The 20373-nt window shown below is 35.3% G+C and overlaps 1 protein-coding gene across 6 annotated transcripts in view; it reads left to right on the top strand.

Moving 5' to 3' along the window:
• Positions 1–7820, top strand: part of LOC106110924 (NADPH oxidase 5) — a 32915-nt gene extending 25095 nt beyond the window's left edge. For all 6 annotated transcript variants that reach the window (XM_013292923.1, XM_013292901.1, XM_013292917.1 and 3 more), the window contains 15 exons: positions 13–163; positions 259–469; positions 674–900; positions 1319–1507; positions 2046–2239; positions 2409–2545; positions 2770–2954; positions 3374–3509; positions 3959–4128; positions 4189–4297; positions 4753–4964; positions 5331–5470; positions 5549–5758; positions 6130–6342; positions 6599–7820. In XM_013292923.1, the coding sequence (XP_013148377.1) occupies positions 13–163; positions 259–469; positions 674–900; positions 1319–1507; positions 2046–2239; positions 2409–2545; positions 2770–2954; positions 3374–3509; positions 3959–4128; positions 4189–4297; positions 4753–4964; positions 5331–5470; positions 5549–5758; positions 6130–6342; positions 6599–6796 (2682 nt within the window). In that variant the 3' untranslated portion in view covers positions 6797–7820. The remainder of the gene's footprint in view (positions 1–12; positions 164–258; positions 470–673; positions 901–1318; positions 1508–2045; positions 2240–2408; positions 2546–2769; positions 2955–3373; positions 3510–3958; positions 4129–4188; positions 4298–4752; positions 4965–5330; positions 5471–5548; positions 5759–6129; positions 6343–6598) is intronic.
• Positions 7821–20373: the final 12553 nt, after the last annotated feature.

Below are 20373 nucleotides of genomic sequence, written 5' to 3'. Positions count from 1 at the left end.
ATGTTTTCGCAGCCGTTCTTCACGGAGCGCGTGTTCCAAATCTTCGACGAGGATGATTCCGGCAGCATCTCTCACCACGAGTTCATCGCGGCCGTGCACCGCTTCGGCCGGCAGACTCCGGATGATAAAATCAAATTCTTGTTCAGAGTTTACGATTTGGATGGTGAGTTTAGATCTTCGATTATCTTACATGTAAATACCACCTGTTACCTTAAGACCCCTAAACCGTTCGTTTCACATATATGTAACATTTGACAGGCGACGGTTTGATCCAGCATCGCGAGCTGCAGCACGTGATGCGCGCCTGCATGGAGGAGAACGGCATGAGCTTCAGCGACGAGCAGCTGCTGCAGCTGACGGCCGCCATGTTCGAGGATGCGGACACCGAGCATCGCGGCGCAATCACCTACGAAGCGCTACGTGACCAGCTCAGCAAGCACGGCGGACTGCTCGAGAACTTATCCATTAGGTACCATAACCATAAAGAAATGTTTTTGCAATAACCAGAAGAACCAACACTTAATTCCATGTGTTTCAAATAATTAATTTCTCGCTGTCCGAGCATATGTGAATAGTAGACAATGCTATACTGTTCTACAAACAGACAGATTTCACGTACCAAAACGTTACACTATACAGTCGTCAAGTAATACCTTTTGTCTCCTTTGTCCAGTATAGATCGTTGGTTAGTCCCGCCTCCGCCAGACCCTCAGCCGACCTCCTGGCTGCGGCGATTGTACAGCATGAAGCCGCACCAGCTCTCGTGGCCGTACATAAAGAACAACCAAGTGTACCTCGGTTACCTTGCTCTGTTCTTCCTAGTCAACCTTGCTTTGTTCGCGGCGAGATGCGTTGAGTACAGAAACGCTAATGGATTTGTCATGTTCGCAAGAGCTTGTGGTAAGTAGATATTAGGCTTATTTTATTACTAGCTGTTCCCGTGCGGCTTAAAATTTTTACGGCGGAAATTACAATAATTTTATTTTATTGTTTACATTTGTCAAATGTCAAAATACAGATGCATAAATGACAACCTTGCTCCTTTGACGTTGGCAGCTTGTAGTTTATGGTCTCTTTCCCACATAGAGATTTTTTCAAATTTATTTACCCCCTAAGTTTAATAGCGTGGAAATATGTCTCCTAAAGCGTGCCGTCAGTGAAGGATTTTTAATTAAAGAAAGAATTATTCAAAAATATGCTGTAATTCCTGAGATTCTACACTACACAGTAGTGTGTGTTTACGCTTTATTACATTAGTATAGAAGTATGCATTATATTTTAAACCAGCCCTAAAGATGCTTATTCTAATTCCTGCCAGGTCAATGCCTAAACTTCAACTGCTCGTGGGTGCTGGTGCTGATGCTGCGGCGCTGCATCACGGCGCTGCGCGGGCGCGGGCTGGGCGCCGCTCTGCCGCTCGACCACCACGTCTACCTGCACAAGCTCACCGGAGTACTAATCGTTCTCTTCAGCATACTGCACACCATCATGCACTTGTGCAACTTTAGTAAGCTATTACTAATCTATCGACTACAACCGTCTTGACTATTAGGAATATTGCTAGAATGTCAAGATTAACAGTGGCAGAGCCCGCTTTAACATCTTCGCACTAATGGGTCGGCTCACCCGGAGTACCATGAACACACAGAAAACAGGCGTAAAGTAAAAGAAATTCCGCATTTCGTCTGATGAGTGTGCCGGAGTCCCAACTTTAGTCCCTTTTCGTTCCCCCCCTTTTTCTTATAAGAAAAGGATGGGAGGGGACGTGGATATGACGGTGCAGGAGACGCATAAGAAGGAGTAATATACTCTTTATGTGCGTTTCCTCCATCGATTAAGGTTAGGCAACGCATTCGCTATTGCGAATGTCTATGGGCAGCGGTCGCTTTGGCATTTTGGCGAATTCAAGTGGCCGCTAGCTTGTTTGCCACATTATGTTAAAATAAATCTCAATAATTAAATTCAAGTTGTGTGTTTGGTTATATTTATAGCATAAACATACAAAATACAGATTTATTTATCATGCTGTACTGTTTCTTTTCCAGGTCTGATAGTGGTGAACGACCCGGTGTTAAACGCAAACAACTACACAGTATGGGAGTGGGTGGGCACAACACGGCCGGGCTTGTTTGGCCTGGTTGGGGGAGTGGCGAACCCTACGGGTCTGGCGCTGGTGGTCGTGCTGGTGATTCTTGGCACCTGCAGCCGGCCTGCTGTTAGAAGAGGGGGGAGCTTTGAGGTGGGTAGACATTCTGCTGTTTCTATACTCCATGAAAGGGGGCTCAAAGTGTGGGCTATGATTACGAAGTAAAGAGTCTATCTCTAATTGGAAATTAGTTGTATAAGGTTTTTTGAAAACTGTATAGTTGTTGTTAGGATAGATTCAGATGTTGGTAAATGATTTGCAGGTATTCTACTGGACTCATTTGTTGTACATCCCCTTCTGGATCCTGGTGATATTCCACGCGCCCAACTTCTGGAAGTGGTTCATTCTGCCAGGCACTATATACATCATTGAACGTATCATGCGATTGGCTTGGATGAGGTAATTTTGTTACTGTATCGCAGAATAAATTATTTTTTATGCTCATATCAAAATATATTTAAGTAAAGGACCTTGTGCACCGACTACATAAGATACTACTAAAAAGGTGATGGAAATAACAGCTCAGCTAATATTACCCACCATTGTATTTAGCTTGTCAACTTTGACCGATAGTTCTCTAAACTTACGGCTATCTGTTTGCTAATACAACATATTTTTTACAGATCAGAGATAGGCAAGTCGTACATTTCCTCCGGTATCCTGCTGCCGTCTCGTGTGACGCACTTGGTCATCCGTCGGCCGCCATTATTCGACTTCCATGCTGGTGACTACGTGTTCGTGAACGTGCCCGCCATCGCGCGCTACGAGTGGCATCCATTTACCATCAGCAGTGCACCGGAACAAGCTGGTAAATATCATAAATAATACAAGAACAATAAAGATAAGGATACTCCCAGCTATTAGTTTTTAATATTTATGTGCGTCATCGAAATCGAAGGAAAAAATTCAACCTTTCTTTTTTTACGTACTTACATTGTTAATTTGTAATTTTCTTCACTTATTATATATACTAATATTATAAAGAGGAAGTATTTGTAGTTTTATATTGAAATAACTCAAAAACTACTGGGATGCTTTCTAAAATTCTAGCACCATTGAAAAGCTACTTTATCACTGAGTAACATAGGCTATATTTTTACTATCGTTTTTTTTAATTTGACGCGGACGAAGTCCCAAGTATCATTAATATAATTAACACGAAAGTTTAGATATATGAATTTGTATAGATATAGTATTGTTGCGTGCTTTATATGGTATTTGTGGCAGACCACGTGTGGCTGCACGTGCGCGGCGTGGGCCAGTGGACCAACCGGCTGCATGAGTACTTCGAGCGCGAGCACCGCCGTTTGCACGCCGACGATGCGACCGACGCGACAGACGCGGCCCCACACGATACGCATTGGTACGTACAGTAACCTATTTTGTAACCATAGAAAAATGTTATTGGCTTCATTGCTGTGAAGAACATTTTTCATTTCGTGTATTCTCCAATCAATACAGGACTTTTTGAAATATTCTCGCTTGGTGTTTTAGCCATTGTTCAACAGATGGCGCTTTGTCGAGAAACTTTTGAAAATAGATCTCGATGATAATGTTAATATTCGCTTCATCAATTGGAAACCGCTTTGGTAATTATCGTTATTGTTGTTTTGTTGTGTTCAGTTTTCTGTCTTTTCTTTTATGTTTTTGGTCGTTTTCTTTGTTTTTGTCTATAATCTATTGCTATTAGTTTTGTTTATAGTTGGTTAAGTATGACGTTGTTCCAGTCCCTAAGTCCCTATCATATGAGGCATTAATATAAAATAAATAGACATCTTAATTTTTAATATCTTGCATTTTTATTTTTATCAGTAAAGTGAGTCGCACAATGTCGGGGCAGAGCGCCCGGAGCGGCCGGAGCGCACGGCGGGGCTCCGCGGGAGGGCGCTCCGGTCGTAGCAAGCTCTCTGTCGATTTCTCACCCAACTCGTACACTAACGACGCTTTCTGTATCGACGAGGAGCCAGAAGAAACTCATAAAGGTGAGACATAAGAAAGAGAACTATCGATTACCGTGTCTGTGATAACGTTTGTGTTACTAGATGCGGCCGCAATGGCGCTACCGTCGCGCGCGGTGGCGCTGCTGTCGCCGCTGCGGCTGCTGGAGAAGTCGCGCTCCATGCCTGACATGCAGAGCGTCGCTAGACATGGGTATCGTCGATATTATCTTTCTTGTACAATTAACTTGGGTGATAAAAACAATAGTAAAATATTGGAATACATTAAGAAGAGACTTCTATAAATAGAAAGGCTATTTTGTGCCCATTTGATTATCGCCATCTTGGTGCTAATAGTCGCTGTTTGTGGCGATTGCGAGAATAAACTAATAATAGAGAGAATAAAATTTTCAGTAGCGGCATTAGGGTAGTACGATCTGGGACGGACGCCCAGAGTACTGGACAGAAAGGGGCCCATGAGCGTACCTTTATGATATATATTGGTGTTTAATTGGTTAAAAATCAAAGCTCTTTTGTATATCATAGTCAGTAAAAAATGAAATACCATTAAAAAAAGTTTAGAACTATTGCTTAGTGATTGTACTGTTACTTTTGGTCGTGATCTTTAATCAAATAGGAGATTGAATTAGCAATTTCTCAACTATGCAGTGGTCGCGATTACACGCGCTCGGAGTCCGAGCTAGGTCTGTCATGCGGGGAGGTGCGGCGCGCGCGGCTCGCCTCGCTGGCGCGCTCGCCGCGACACCGCGCGTTGGCGCATAGCTTCCGCTACATGCGTACAAAGCCGCCCATCGTCGCGCTGCACACGCCCAGCGTCGACAACGAGAGGAGACGATCTAACGATAGCATTCTCACTATTGGTATGTAGTTTTTGTTAGTTTGTTATTGTAACGTACTTAGCTTACTCAAACCACTGCTTCCCGCCAGAATGGCGCGCTATCCTAATACGTCTGTATGACATTGACAGCTGTCATAGTGACGGGACGTCTATGCAGTTGCTCCAGTGTTGCCCGATTTTCTTAACATTTTATAGTAGTAGTAAAAGTCAGGTAAATAACAGATGATTGAGGAACTAACTTCGATTGAGTTCATGTTGAACTGGTGAACCGATTTCATTTTAAACAAATAGTTATAGAAAACACAACAGTTTTCCTTCGTTGCAATTACCCGTATTGAATGGGAATTAAATCTACTTAAAATGGTAATACCTATGTCTTGATTTACAGCAAGAAGACGTCTATCTAAGAGTCTATCCCCTGATAAAGATACGGAAGCACAAAATGATACGAAAGTGAACACAGCTCCCGACCCTGACATTGCTAACAATGTTACCGATGACGATTATCCTGTTGGAAAACCGTTAGAGGTGAGAAATAACTTCACGTCGTTCAATTGGCCGTTATTCTCAAGTTATTTTCGTCTAAGGTAACATCGTCACTTTTAGATTTACCTGGAAGGTCCGTACGGCGCGGCGTCATCGCACATCTTCCGCGCGGAGCACGCGGTACTGATAGCGGCGGGAATCGGCGTCACGCCCTTCGCCTCCATCCTGCAGAGCATCATGCTGCGCCACCGCGCCGCGCGCGCCCTCTGCCCGCGCTGCGGACACACCTGGCACAACGACGTGCCACACTCCAACATGACGCTCAAGAAGGTAAAACTAATAGGAAGACAGATTAAGAAATATTGACTACGCATAAAAACAAAACTATCTGGTAATTTCTCCGACAAGTAATTCCAGTTGCCAACTTTAGTACTCCTCGTGTCCTTGTATTGACATTTAAATGTTATTCAATTGACACTTATTGACAATTAATTTATATATACCTAGCTTTCGCCCATGACTCTGTCTGCGTGGAATAGTACAAAAGTAAGTTGCCTATGAGTTCTTCCAGACTATCAACTACATCTATACCAAATTTCGTTGAAATCCGTCCAGCCGCTTAGGCTACAAACTAACAAACATCCATCCATACATAATATGTATGAAGTGTCAACTATGCTTACTATTTTTTTTATTCTTAGGTTGATTTCTTCTGGATCAACCGTGAGCAGCGATCGTTCGAGTGGTTCGTGTGGCTGCTGTCCCAGCTGGAGATGGAGCAGGCGGAGAGCGCGGGCGAGGGGGAGGAGGGGCAGCGTCTCCTGGACATGCACCTCTACATCACCAGCGCGCTGCAGCGACACGACATGCGCGCGGTCGGGCTGCAGTTAGCTCTTGATCTGCTCCACGAAAAGGTACACATCTATATAAGATTAAAATAACGTTTTCTTGGAATGGTTTGTAATTTTTTCTTAAATGTGCTTCCCTATGCCACCCTCTTTTTCTTGTTCATAGGTCAGGGATGTTGGGTGCGGGTAGGAATTCTATTGTTAACAGACAATTTACAATTTGGTGGGACTGGCCTTAAATTTACTAAACTTACGATTACTAAAATACATAAAAACATTTTTTGTTGTCATTTGCTAATATGTTTTCTAAAATTGTTTTTAGGAAAAGCGTGATTTGATCACTGGCTTGAAGAGTAGAACCAGTGCTGGCAGACCCAACTGGGATAAGGTATTCCAAAGGTTGAACGAGCGGCGTGCGGGCAAAGTCACAGTGTTCTACTGCGGGCCGCCGCGGCTGGCGCGCACGCTTCGCCTTAAGTGTGATCAGTTCGGATTTCACTTCCGTAAGGAGGTGTTTTAGGTTTGGTAAGAACAGTCTTCACCTTAATTGCTAGCGCATATTTCGCGTGTTCTAGAACCTTCTACTTTTTGATAGACCAATTATGAAAGAGAATCTTTTACTTCTGTATAAATAACATATTTTTTAAAGTGTATATGTTGATACAAGTAGTGGTAATTGTTGGTAGTTTTTTTTTTGTTAATGTTGCCATTTTGAAATATATTGTTTGAACATTTCGTATGATATAAAAATTTCCCTTTTGCTTCTGTAATTACGGTAAAAATATTGTACAATTTAATTTTGTAATTGAAAATTAATTGTTACAATTGCTCCTGTGGTCTCTTGCAAATGTTTTGATGTGTTAATTGTTAGTGTTGATTTTATATTTTAGATCAATTGTTGTTTTGTATAAATGTTTATTTCGTTACTTTAATTATCTTTATGTAAAGATTGGAAACTTAGTTAAGTTTGATTATTAGCCTAATAAGGAAACTAAACAATAAACTCTTGATTTTAAGAAAATTCATTTGACTTAATTCTTTCTGTTGATTTTTCTTTTTAATTATGACATTTATTGAATTGATATATCCTTTTTTTTACTTTTTTTTACTTGTGTAATTTTCGTAAAATGAAGAAGTAATTTGTAGTATGCAACGCGCATACAATAACATGCAAACTAAATGAAGCGGCGCCAATTATGTCATTCCATACAAACAATGCTTTTTACTTTGTGTCTCAAGTTTACTTAATAAAGTAAACTTTATGTACACTGTAAGCTGCGATATCACTTGTCTCATGTTATTGTGCACGGCTAGTATTGAATTTCGATTATTATAATCGTCAAATTCTTCAATTTGGAAATAAATATCTTTTCATTATTGTTAACAATTTTTTTCTTTAGCGCCAAATTCCTGGAAGTGACGTTTTTATTTCACGTGCTTGCTTTTTGTCTAGTTCAATTATTCCTTTCTACTATCTGTTTTCTATTCTGACGAATTAAATTTTATTTTGTTTAAAAAATGACTTAATCCAACGATAAATTTTATAGAAATAATATATAGAGATGCTATTTTTTTTATTAAAAGCGATACCTAAAGTTTTCATACTAAATTATTTATCGTTAATTATATTAAAAAAATGGCTCAAAAATAACAAATGTACAACATATTTAAGATAATGTCTAAATTGTGATGGGATTTGAAATGTTTTATGAAATTGTTACAAAAGCATAGTATACTTTATATTTTAAGAAGTTACCAGTGATCATTAGTTTTTTAAACTTTTATTGTCTACATATTTTAAATAACATAGATAAACTTTTTTGACATGGCGGACAAAATGTTAGCTAGGAAATTGTAATTTGTTATAACTTTGTTTGTGAATATTTTCCAAAATCGCGTCTATTTAAAATAAAGAATGCAAATAAAGAAGCATTTGAAGGTGTTTTATTTATTACTAGCTGTTGCTCGCGACTTCTTCCACCTAGTATAAAAAGTAGTAAAAAAACATAGCCTGTGTTACAGATAACGTACCTTTTCTATGATGGTTGAATTTCAAATCGGCAAAGTAGTTTTTGAGTTATTTCAAAACTAACAAAAATACAAATCTTTCATCTTTAAAATAGTATGGAAAATACAACATATAATGCATGAAGTGAAATAATAGTAATAGCAATGAGCAAGACCGAGTCATAACTTTCATAAAAAAATGAATTTCACGAAGTGTAAATAAAAAAAGTAAAAAGCCTATGTGTTCTTCCAGACTAAGCTCTATATCTATTGCAAATTTAGGCTACAAATTCTAAATAAAATCCATTCATGTAAACTTACGCATTTATAATATTAGTAAGATAAGATATTCAAAGATGTGTGAGTACAAAATCATACGTCATCGTACATATTCATGTGTGTAAAATAATTTGCGGAAATATTGCGAGCGACCTTGCGTCAAGGTGAGGGCTTGAAGGTCCCCGCGACCTTAACCGAGGCCAAGTTCGCAAGACCTTGTTATAAAGGACGGGACCTTGGAACGAGGACATGGCCGTGAATGAGGTTATGGCAAAACTCATCAGGGTCGATTTTATTTGTGAAGTTTGATTGAAATTTCCTTGCAAAATACTTAGTTTTTTATATTTTACTCTTTGGATTCGATTCTTAATATAACTTTAATATCTATAAAATAAATTTTATTGAAAAAATAATTAACAGAAATTCGCAATATAATTAACCGCCATCTATTGTTTATTGAGGTACTATTTGAAATAATGCAGTTTTAAATGTTTGATCAATAGATGGCGTTAAAATGCTTATGAACCAACGTACTCAAATATTTTCGTTTTTGTTTAATTATATTTTGTACCTTACTTCGGCTGCAGTGAATCATTACTAGTTTTGTAAAACTACCTTCATTGCCTTTTGTTTATTTTAATTCATAACTTTGCAATTTTGTAACAAATTTGCAATATGCTTGAAGTTTTAATTTGAAAAGGGCGTATAAAGGAAACAAAGTTTATGTAAAAATATTTTATTTAAAAATCAGTCTCTGAATTAGTCCCAAACATACTAAAATGTAAATCTCGAACCAACGGTTATATACAAAGCATATACAATAATATACATAATATAAGGGTTTAAAACATATGAGTAAAACAACATCGAGTGCTTCAACCCGCCAATTTATTTGAGATCTATGAAAATACAAAGCGAAGAAAACTACAAACTACTATAATAAAAGTTAAAAATTTGTTACATAATCTGTAAACACGAGAAAAGCCTGCTACATACTCTTAATTCTGACAGTTAACTGAACAGTCGAACTCATCAGTTAAAACTACGTGTTTAGGCGAAATTTTAACTATTAGTTTAACTGTACAGTTATAGTATTGTCTACGCTGAACTAAGCGTATGTGCTTTATTATGAAAATTGAAACATGTTGATAAAATTACAACTTCAAGCAGGAAAACTGGGGTAGACGGGTAATTAACGCGTTAAAAACAATTTCTGATACACATTACAATAAATTTTATATTAAAAAGGAAGTAAAAACCTAATAGTACGAACATAAGTGACAATTTACAATAATTTTCAAGTCCACCTTTACGTGGACCAAACATCTCTACGTGGTAATTAATGGGGGTAGAATCGAAACACACGTGTCAATAGTTGAAATGTCAACAAAACACACATCAAGAAAATTACAATAAATCATACATAGTGACTAAGAAACTAAATTCGAAAACGCCAGTAACTGACAAAGACGATAAAATACGTAAAAAACAACTTACAAACTATTATACTAATCAAAACATAAAAACAAACTACTATATTACTAGTATATTTAAATGAATAATATAAAAACAAAATTAGTAACATCCTTTTTCCAAACCAACACTTCATTAGAAACATGTTTCTAATCAAATGTTTATTCGGACAAAAATCACGCATTACTCATTTTGTTTCTACACGACTTATACAATTTTAAATAGACTAATGAAGTGTCAAAGAATTAATAGATTTCAGTGTTTGTGAGTGAGTAACAATAATTCTAAGAAACAATCAAGAGTTCTGAGAAACTATCATGTTATTATACGTTAAACATATTTGTATCATAGTAACAAACATTCAGAACAAAATTAATCAATCATTTTAATTATCAATGTTTTGAAATACTAATAACATAAAAGGGATGAAGAGTTGAGAATCTAACAAAACTTAATTACAGTACATTCTTATTTCATTTGCTTTAATATGAAACGGAATAAATTTCTTGATACAACATACTCGGTGTGTGTTTAAAGATATGATATTAGTTTACGTAATAAACCAAGTAAAAAGACAATTTTTAAATTGACATGAAAACTTAAATCTAACCTCTAAAACTAAGAGATGAAAGTGCTAAAGTTAAAAAAAGTTGCATTTCCAAACAGATGGAAATTAGAAACATGTTTCTAACGTAATATTTCTTTGTATAAATATGAATGTTACTAATTTTGCTTACAGATAAAAAAACATGTTTACATATTGTATTTATGTATTGTCTAGTTATAAATATTTTTATATTGTAGTTTTAACAAGAAATCTGGCACCTTTTAGGGATTTTACAGTTAACTGTAAAATTGTCAATTATAAATGTTTAATGGTATTGTTACAATTTCACAAGCAAATATTCTAGAGACCAAGATAGTGACTTATTACGTACGGTAAGAATCTAAATACAATTTAGGATATAGTTGTAATGGTACAATGAGTTAAATATAAGCTTAAAGTGCTATATTACAACAGGAAACTTGATACATAGTAACAGTACAATATTTATTTATGACATAAAAAAATTTAAGCAATACCTTTGTGATACATTCTCATGACTCGTCGTACTGACCTCATAAAATATAATAATGCACAGACAAACTTTAAAATATCCTAAACATATTGTTTTGACTGTAAAAAGTAACAGAGGTAAATAAAAATAGGACGAACAGTCAATTACATAGTTTCTTATTTATATTGTTTTACTTAATTGTTTAACTGCTTTCGTAAAGTTTAACTTCTATTGGTCACTTATTGTTCACATTTATACTTTTTCAATTGTAACGAATCTTACAAACATATGCGCTGTGTCTTCTGGCTAGTACGTGGTTAAGGCGAGAGTTACATCTATAGTAAAAAAAACTTATCTCCCCGGTGATTGTGGTTATTCTGTCGCTTTTATCACGGTCAGTTAAAAAACCTACTTCGCATACTACTAGTACATTGATGGCTCCTATGTAAATCACATGTTTGAAACGAAACCTTAGCACGATTAATTACGACACATCAAACACTAACATTATACAACTAAAATCTACAGTTTAGTTCCTTTCTAACATTATTTTAAAATTTTTAGACATTAGTGTTCATCAAGTGAAATTAAAAAATATAAAACAAGGTGTAAATCTCAAAACTGTGGCTTACAATACTCTACATAAGAGCCATTGCAACGGAATGAGTCACAGTCGGACTAGCATCTTGGCAATTTTGACATTGTTATTTTAGTTGAATAATCACCGGGTCAGACAAGTTGGTTCTATTATTCTAAATCTATTATTAATCTATCGCAAAGTGACTGTCAATCTGCTAGCCGCGACCATTTTGTTGTGGAACTTCTTTTTAAAACTGTCAGCAGCAGCGGAAGTTTTGAATGTTATCTTCGCGCGACGCTCTTCTTTTTCCAATATTATATTCTGCAACATCAATCCGTGCGTTTGGGTTTCACTTTTACTATTTTATTATAATTAAACTTAAGACTAGTTTACAATTACTATTAATAGTATTGATTGTGGAATATGTTATGGACAATGTGGAAAATATGACATCAAACAATATGTATAGTGTGTAACATTATAACATTGTTTAAAATTTCGTCTTTGTAAAAATATGAAGATAATCTTTAAAATACAATCACCCAAAAACCTGGGAACAATAGTGAGTATAAATGCTGTAAATTCTAAATAATTTCGTTCATTAAAATTATGTTTCTTTGTGTACGATCCATTATAAAATTGTTTTCAATCATTAAAACATCATTATAATATTGTTTCCATTAAATCTTTGATAACAAAATTTTATTATTTTCACCAAGTAAGTGTTTTATCCAAAAATATATATGAATAATAGTGTTGAATATCAGATATAAATAACATATACGTTTTATATACATGTGGAATATTTATACATAATGTGCATAACAATGCAGAGCACAGTATTTTCACAAGAGTTTATAGTAGTTTATCATAATAAATATATATGCCATCGAAATAAACGAGCATAATTACAATTTGTATGAAAATAAATAGAACCAAGATACATTTGGTTGACATTTGTTTTCAGTCAACATTTTTCATACAATTCATTTTTTTTAACAATGTTTCAAAATATCAACATGTAGTTATTTACCCAAAGATGTATAACGAGTAAATACGTATTTTTTTTACCCAATTATTTCCAGCTAAACATGCATTATAACTAGAATTAATAGAAAACTTACATCTAAAACATACAAAAATATCAGATACAATATCACAGATAAGTAATAATGTGTCAACGTTTTGATGCTTCGATAATTTTTAATTAAAAAAAAAATCAATACAAACGACTAGTGATCCGCCCCAGCTTCACTTGGTATGCTCATATATTTTCTGTACATTGAATAATATCTCTATACATTATACTTTGAAAACAAATACGTTTTAAACTGAGTGTACTCGGGAAATAATTAGTCAATACACTAAGTTAGTGTTTAAATTTACTTTGTGTGTGTTACTAATGTTAAGTAATCGGCACCTCACCGAAGTAGCGGCGCAACACACACTACGTACACACTATCGGAGAGTAAGAGCGGACGCATACACCTTTGACTAAACTATGTCCAGAACACAAAGTTCATGGCAAGTTATATGGAAGTACACTGGTTATTGACAAAGATGATGTTATTATCTCTGTCCAATGTCAAGACTGTGTAGCTTCACAGGGTGGCTGTAAGCATGCGATAGCTTTGCTTATGTGGGTTCATCGCCGAAGTGAGGACCATCATGTACTTCGGTGGATTGCTATTGGAAGAAACCCAAACTATCCAGAGTTGGTAGTAGTCAAAATACATGACAGCAAAAGACTAGGCAATCCTATATTACCAGCAAATTCTTCTGCTTTAAAGAAGTTTTTGGAAGACTGTGAACTTACCAACCCACATATTGTCTAAATGAAACAGAGGCTGTCTTAATGCATCAAATTATATTTAAATTTAAAGAGAAATATGTTGAAGATTTTTTGAAAAGAATTCAAATAACAGCATCGTTAATGAAGAAAGTTGAAGAAGAAACAAAGGAACAATCCAATAGCCTTTGGTTTGAACTTAGGTACCGCTCCGTGATTGGTCCATTTGTGTTGCTAAATTCACTACATAGCTTGTATTCACTACATAACCTCAAAGCAAGTTTGTTTTGCAAAAGAAATCAATCAACATAAATACGTTTAGACATTATTTTGCTTGGATACGTGTTAATTATTTCGTACGTTGTTGTTTTAGAGAGCGGCCAATCGAAGACAAAACAACATGTTCTGAAAATATTGTATTAAAGAAAGAAGCTTGGGAGGAATTGACTGTAGCATACAATTCCCACGAATATGTTTCCCAAAGAAACGGTATACAGCTTAAGAGATGCTGGGAGAACATAAAAGCTAGAGAAAAAAGAGCTTAGTTTAGAAGCAGTGAGTTTGAGATGTACTGGTGGGGGCCACCTGACGCAGGACGCACCATATCAGATCACATTGTCGACCTCTTTTGTCCTTCAATTAATTTAAAAGTTCCGGTTGTAATCGATTCTAATACTATTGAATATAAGTATTACATTTTATAGTTTAGAAACTTGACAGAGAATTCATTCATTCGTCATCAAATAGTTGATATATTGGGGGTACTGGTAAGCCTCTTCTAGTTAATAAATCACTTAAATCTGTAACCATTTGCTCAATAATTTCTGCTTTACAATAAAATAAAAATATGTCATATCTTCAAAATAATAATAATTAATTAATTGATCAAAGGTAATTAAACCAAAAAAATAACAATTTAATCTTGTTAAGTGAATTATGAAATTAAAAATATACAATATACTATAACATCGCGTCTAACTTGCGTTATCCCTCAGGCTGGGTGTGGTTCGAGCCCACCCCCCCGCCGTTCCTCACGGCTGCGGTGTAGCTCTGTTTTCGGCAGTGAGCCGCGAACTGGTGACTAATATCGACGTATGCGCGCGCGCTTTGCCGCCACACGTAGCATGTTTTCGAGTGTTTCTTTCTTTTGTTTATGTTCCGTATGATTAGAATAATTTTTTGTACGAAGTCGCAATAAACTGAGTGTTCAAGTTAAAATGCGTAATTATTTTAGTCCCGAACTACGTTGTTTTTAATTACTTAAACTGGGGGGAGGTACACATACCAACGATTTATATACTCTTTGTCGTCCATTTTAAAACACCTAAAAACGAAAATATGTTCTCGTACTATGAAATATTGATTTCTAGAGAAATATTAAATGAGTTTCATTTAGTTTTATATATTATTTAGTAAGTATAGTGTAGTTTTAGTGAATTTGTGCCATCAAGCTTAGCACAAATGGGTAGGCTTGCCGGTTGCAATACCACAACCCCACAATTATGGGCAGCAAGTAAAAGCTCCTGACTTTTAAATTTGAAATAATAAAATAATCTTAAGATTTTAGATAATTTGTGAGTTCACCGTTGTAAAATCATAAGCAGTAATCTTTAATACATTATTTTTCAGGTGCAAATTTTAAGAAATTAATATGAAGATGTAATTAATGGATCATAGAAAACAGAAATGTTGTGAACAGCATACAATAGCATCATTTTCTCTAAACTTTTTTTTTCTCAGTGTAACTTTATACCAATAGAGAATCTTCAAATAGGTATGTATCTTCAATTTGTATTTATCTTTTAATTGGTATAACTTTAATTGTAATTGTTAATCTCTTATTTTTCAATAAAATTATTTCTATTTCAAAATACCTCCTCATTATATAACAATAAAAATATTCAAATAATGTCACATTTCAAAAGCAAGTTGCCAATCAACATGAAAACTAAAATAATGAACTCAAGCCTTCTATCATGCTTAACTTATGGCTGCCAAACTTGGAAGTTTACTAAAAAAATAAGAAACAAGATAAATACCTGCCAAAGGGGAATTGAACGTAGTATGCTAAGTGTATGGAAAGCAGACAGAATTCGACACACAAAAATAAGAAGCATAACAAAAGCAAAAAACGCTTTGAGTTATGCTTTGAAGCGAAAGTGAAAATGGGCGGGACATGTTGCAAGACTTAGTGATCAGAGATAGACAATTAGAACAACGTTAAGGAAAGGACCGCAAGGGAAAAGAAGTATAGGAAGACCCATTACACGTTGGGAAGACGAAATAAAGATAACAGCTGGCACATCCTGGGCTCAAGAGATGGGCCTGATCATCGGCGCAGGATAGAGAGAGGTGGATGTCATTGGACGGGACCTTTACCCAAACAGGGGTTCCTACAGAATAAAAAAAAAAACAAAAAAATGACAAAAAAAAAATAATATTTTTTCACAATTGTAAAAAGTGCGTAGTTATAAGTACAATATTTTTTATACTTTATGTACATCTGTAAGGAAATAAATGGCTTTATTTCTCATTTCTGAGTTGTCCCCTCAATGTATTGTTTGTATTAGGACCGTATTTATTCAATTTTTCAACGTCTATTAATTTAACACAAATAACGAACTCACCGCAACGAAAATCCAACATGAAAAGACATATTTTGGAAACTATGCCCGGTACTTCTAAACAAGTAGATATGACAATAACATAACACACAATAACATCACCACCGAGGAAGTGGGCTGTCGAAGGAGTTTCTATAGTTTTAGGTTAAATGCCATTTGCGAAAAAAGAAGAAATTAATTTTTAAAGTGAGAAATGTCAAACTTTTTTCATGGTCTTTTTTCTGTAAATATTACGCAATACATGTTTCTTTGCTCGATTTAAAAGTGATTTTTTTATTTAAAACCTAAACATGGGCTGAGTGGAAACTGGATTTTTTTTTAATAAAAAAACCATCCTACTTTGTGTTAGTATTTATTTAAGTTATAATGGAACAGTATTTATTTGTTGATTGTTTAATATGCTTTTTTTGGCTGTTTATTTAAATAATGGACGATCTTCAGATACTTCAGTAGAAGTGTGTTTTAAATATTTTACTGCGTTAAAATTAACTAATTGTTTACAGGTAAACAAAAAAAAAGACCTTTTCAAAAACTAGCTGAAGCAAAATTAGGATATATAGCGTTGCAAAAAGTCATAGAAGAAGAACTAGAAGAAAACTCCTCAAAAAATAAATGTTAAAAATCAAAAAAATCTTTTACAGATAGACATTTTGAAAATTGAATTAGATAACACAAATTTAAGCTACATATGTTTTTTATTTTATATCATATTCATACCCTTAACGGTCGGGACAGAATTTGGAACAAAGTGTAACCTAGAATAACGCATAGGCTATTTTTTAATTTTATTTTTTGTTGTCCGTGGTATTACTCCCATTGCACTGACTGTTCTATAATAATGTTGAAAAATATTCTTAATGTATGTACTTTTTTAATATATGTCCATACTCTGCATTCGACTGTCGAGACGAGTTACGACATTTTGAAATTAAGAGAAAAATATCTGTTGGGATCATCTACAAGATGGCCTAAAGTTATAAACAAATTGGCACCAATATACTGTTAAGAACAAAAGTAGTACCGTGCTGTAGAATTGGCACAACTCTAGATTATCGGCATAAACGTGACGTCCCTAGCTGACAGCTGTCAATGTCACTAGAAGTATGGATAGATTGGCGAGCAACCTGATTCCTAACGAAAAGTGTTGCTCTGAGTTTAAAGCGACAGTATCAATTAAACAAGTTGTCTAAAAATACTTAGTAAATTGTATTAAAAAAAAAAACATTGTAAATTTTCTTGAAATAGTCGAAGAAACATCTTCTTCAACCTATTACATAGATATGCAGTTGAAAATTGTTACAAACAGGAAAATATTGCATTGTAATCTCAACAATACAATTCACCACACTAATACATAGCTATGTGGTGGAAAACTGTTACAAACAGCAAAATATTGCATTGTAATCTCAACGATACAATTCACCACACACTAATACATAGCTATGTGGTGGAAAACTTTTACAAACAGGAAAATATTGCATTGTTATCTCAACGATACAATTCACCACACACTAATACATAGCTATGTGGTGGAAAACTGTTACAAACAGGAAAATATTGCATTGTAATCTCAACAATACAATTCACCACACAGTAATACATAGCAATGTGGTGGAAAACTGTTACAAACAGGAAAATATTGCATTGTAATCTCAACGATACAATTCACCATAAACAAATACATAGCTATGTGGTGGAAAACTGTTACAAACCGGAAAATATGGCATTGTAATTTCAACAATACAATTCACCACACACTAGTTCATAGCTATGTGGTGGAAACCTATTACAAACAGGAAAATATTGTATTGTAAATTCAACAATCCAATATTCCACACACTAATACATACAGATAGCGCGCGAGTTGAATGCAGTCGGGGTCTGAGGAAAAGAGCGGGAGCATCTCCCCCCGCTGTCCCCACGCCCCACTTCACGCGCCTGCAGTGTAGTGCTGTGTCATACTTGTCAACTATCATACGTTTGCCGTGTTATTGTGTTAATACTGCAGTTCCCGTGTTATTTTTTTATTTTAATAATGACTGATCCCAGTCCATCGAGTTCCGTTACAAATAAAGGAGATTTTACTAATCGCCGAGCTCGAGAAACGGCGAAAAATGTTTTAGACATGTGTGTTGAAGAAAGGCAGACCAAAAATTTGACTTTGAATTTGAGTCTAAGAAATGGCTTCTTTGTTCTCCTTCTAAAAACGCCATGTATTAAAAAGAAAAATTTAAATGTCGATGATTTTGATCGAAGTGTTGATGTTAATTGTTAATCTACATCTAAAAGTGTTAATTGTAATTTTAAAGCGAATCAATAGTTAAATACAGAGAATCAGACTTTTATTAGAAGCTAAACAGAAAGAATCGCATATTAAACTTGAGGGCTCGTCCGGGATCGCTTCGATAACGTCTGCTATAAGAAGACGCTACACCAGATGAAACGACGACGTTAACGAGAAGGTTTACTAAGAAGGTAACACGTCGATTATATAAAAGAGGATATAAAGAACTATGGACAAAACTGATTTCTGCACGATGTCGGAATATGACGTACGAAATTTCACAGGCGAAAACAAAACGCACACAGCCAGCAAATGGGCGCAAGATATAGAGGAAAACCAAGAAGTATTCCAATGGAGTGAAAAGCAGAAATTAATTATTTCACGTCAAACTTTAACAGGTACGGCTGAGCTCTGGCTACGTTCTGAGCGAACTTTTAGAACATATGAGGAATTAAAAAATGCTCTTTTAAATGAATTTCCCGATACTATTAATACAAAAGAATTGCATAAAATAATGGCTTCTAAGAAGAAAACACGCGAAGAGAACTGTTACCAGTATATGTTGGGTATGAAGGAGTTGGGAAGATGGGGTAAGTTTCCAGATTACTTTGTTATACAGTACATTATAGATGGTTATAACATTGTTTAAATTTATCGACATACATTACTCTTTTTATTTAACTCGCGCACTATCTATAGCTATTGTTGGCGATGCAATAATCCTTTTTGTATTTTCATTTTTAATCCTTTTTTTAAAATAAGAATGTTTATTTTTTTTTATTTATTCTTTTGTAAATATTTGAAGCAGTGTTCGAGCAGATGTCACACACAACGCTAGGCTGAAATGTATATATTTGTTTAATTTGTAAATTTTATTAAAAGTTGTTTTTAGTTTATTTCTTATTTATTTTACTCGCGCGTACCTTCCCGTACGAGATCGTCTCTTTCAGCTATGAAGAGGAAAACTGTTACAAACAGGAAAGTATTGCATTGTAATTTCAATAATACAATTCACCACACACTAATACATAGCTATGTGGTGGAAAACTGTAACAAACGGGAAAATATCGCATTGTAATTTCAACAATACTATTCACCACACACTAATACATAGCTATGTGGTGGAAAACTGTTACAAACAGGAAAATATAGCATTGTAATTTCAACAATACAATTCACCACACACTAATACATAGCTATGTGGTGGAAAACTGTTACAAACAGGAAAGTATTGCATTGTAATTTCAATAATACTGTTCGAACCAAAGACAATTACGTCAAAATCCAGCGTTTTTACTCTGTGACAAGGCTGACAGTCCAATCGACAGCGTCGCTTCCGGGTTCTCTTTGGCCCCAACCTCAAGACGAAGCGGAGCAAATTCAACAAGTCTTTGTCATTGCTTGTTTTAATTAAAGTTATATTAGTCATCGAGTTTTATTATAACTTTTCAAAACACAATGAACAAAAGTGGCGACCGTGACAGGACCTGCAGCAAATTAATTCGAAAAAAGAAGATCCGCTGTCAAGATCCACCACGTGGGAGATCAAGCAGCCTCGGTTTTAATCGAAAAACTATGCATCAAGTGAGCCCGTTCCTTATTTTCCCCTAGTGTTCCCTTCTCGATTTGTGTAGGGTGTAATCAAATTGCGGAATTAAATATCCGTGATGCATTTGAGCAAGAATTTGACAATTATATCTCACTAGCCCAAAACTTCATAGACTCCAAATCGACCCCTAAAGAGAACCCCTCATTTTGTGATGCCGAGTCAAACGCCTCTCATTGCAACCATGACAAGTGTTCGGGCCTAGGTTTCAAATTACCCGATATAAAAATTCCTACCTTTGACGGCACATACTTTAAATGGCTAGAGTTTAAGGAAACTTTTTCTTCACTAGTTCATAAAAAGGAATGGTTAAAAATATTCACAAATTCCATTATCTTTTGTCATATTTGGAAGGAGAAGCCGCTCGCGTTCTTTGTAATTTAGAGGTAACAGATTC

The sequence above is a fragment of the Papilio polytes genome, unplaced genomic scaffold (assembly GCF_000836215.1).
Source record: "Papilio polytes unplaced genomic scaffold, Ppol_1.0 DF824393.1, whole genome shotgun sequence".
Classification (NCBI taxonomy): Eukaryota; Metazoa; Arthropoda; class Insecta; order Lepidoptera; family Papilionidae; genus Papilio; species Papilio polytes.
Note: the sequence above shows the minus strand (reverse complement) of the source record. Positions and strands in the feature narration are given on the sequence as shown.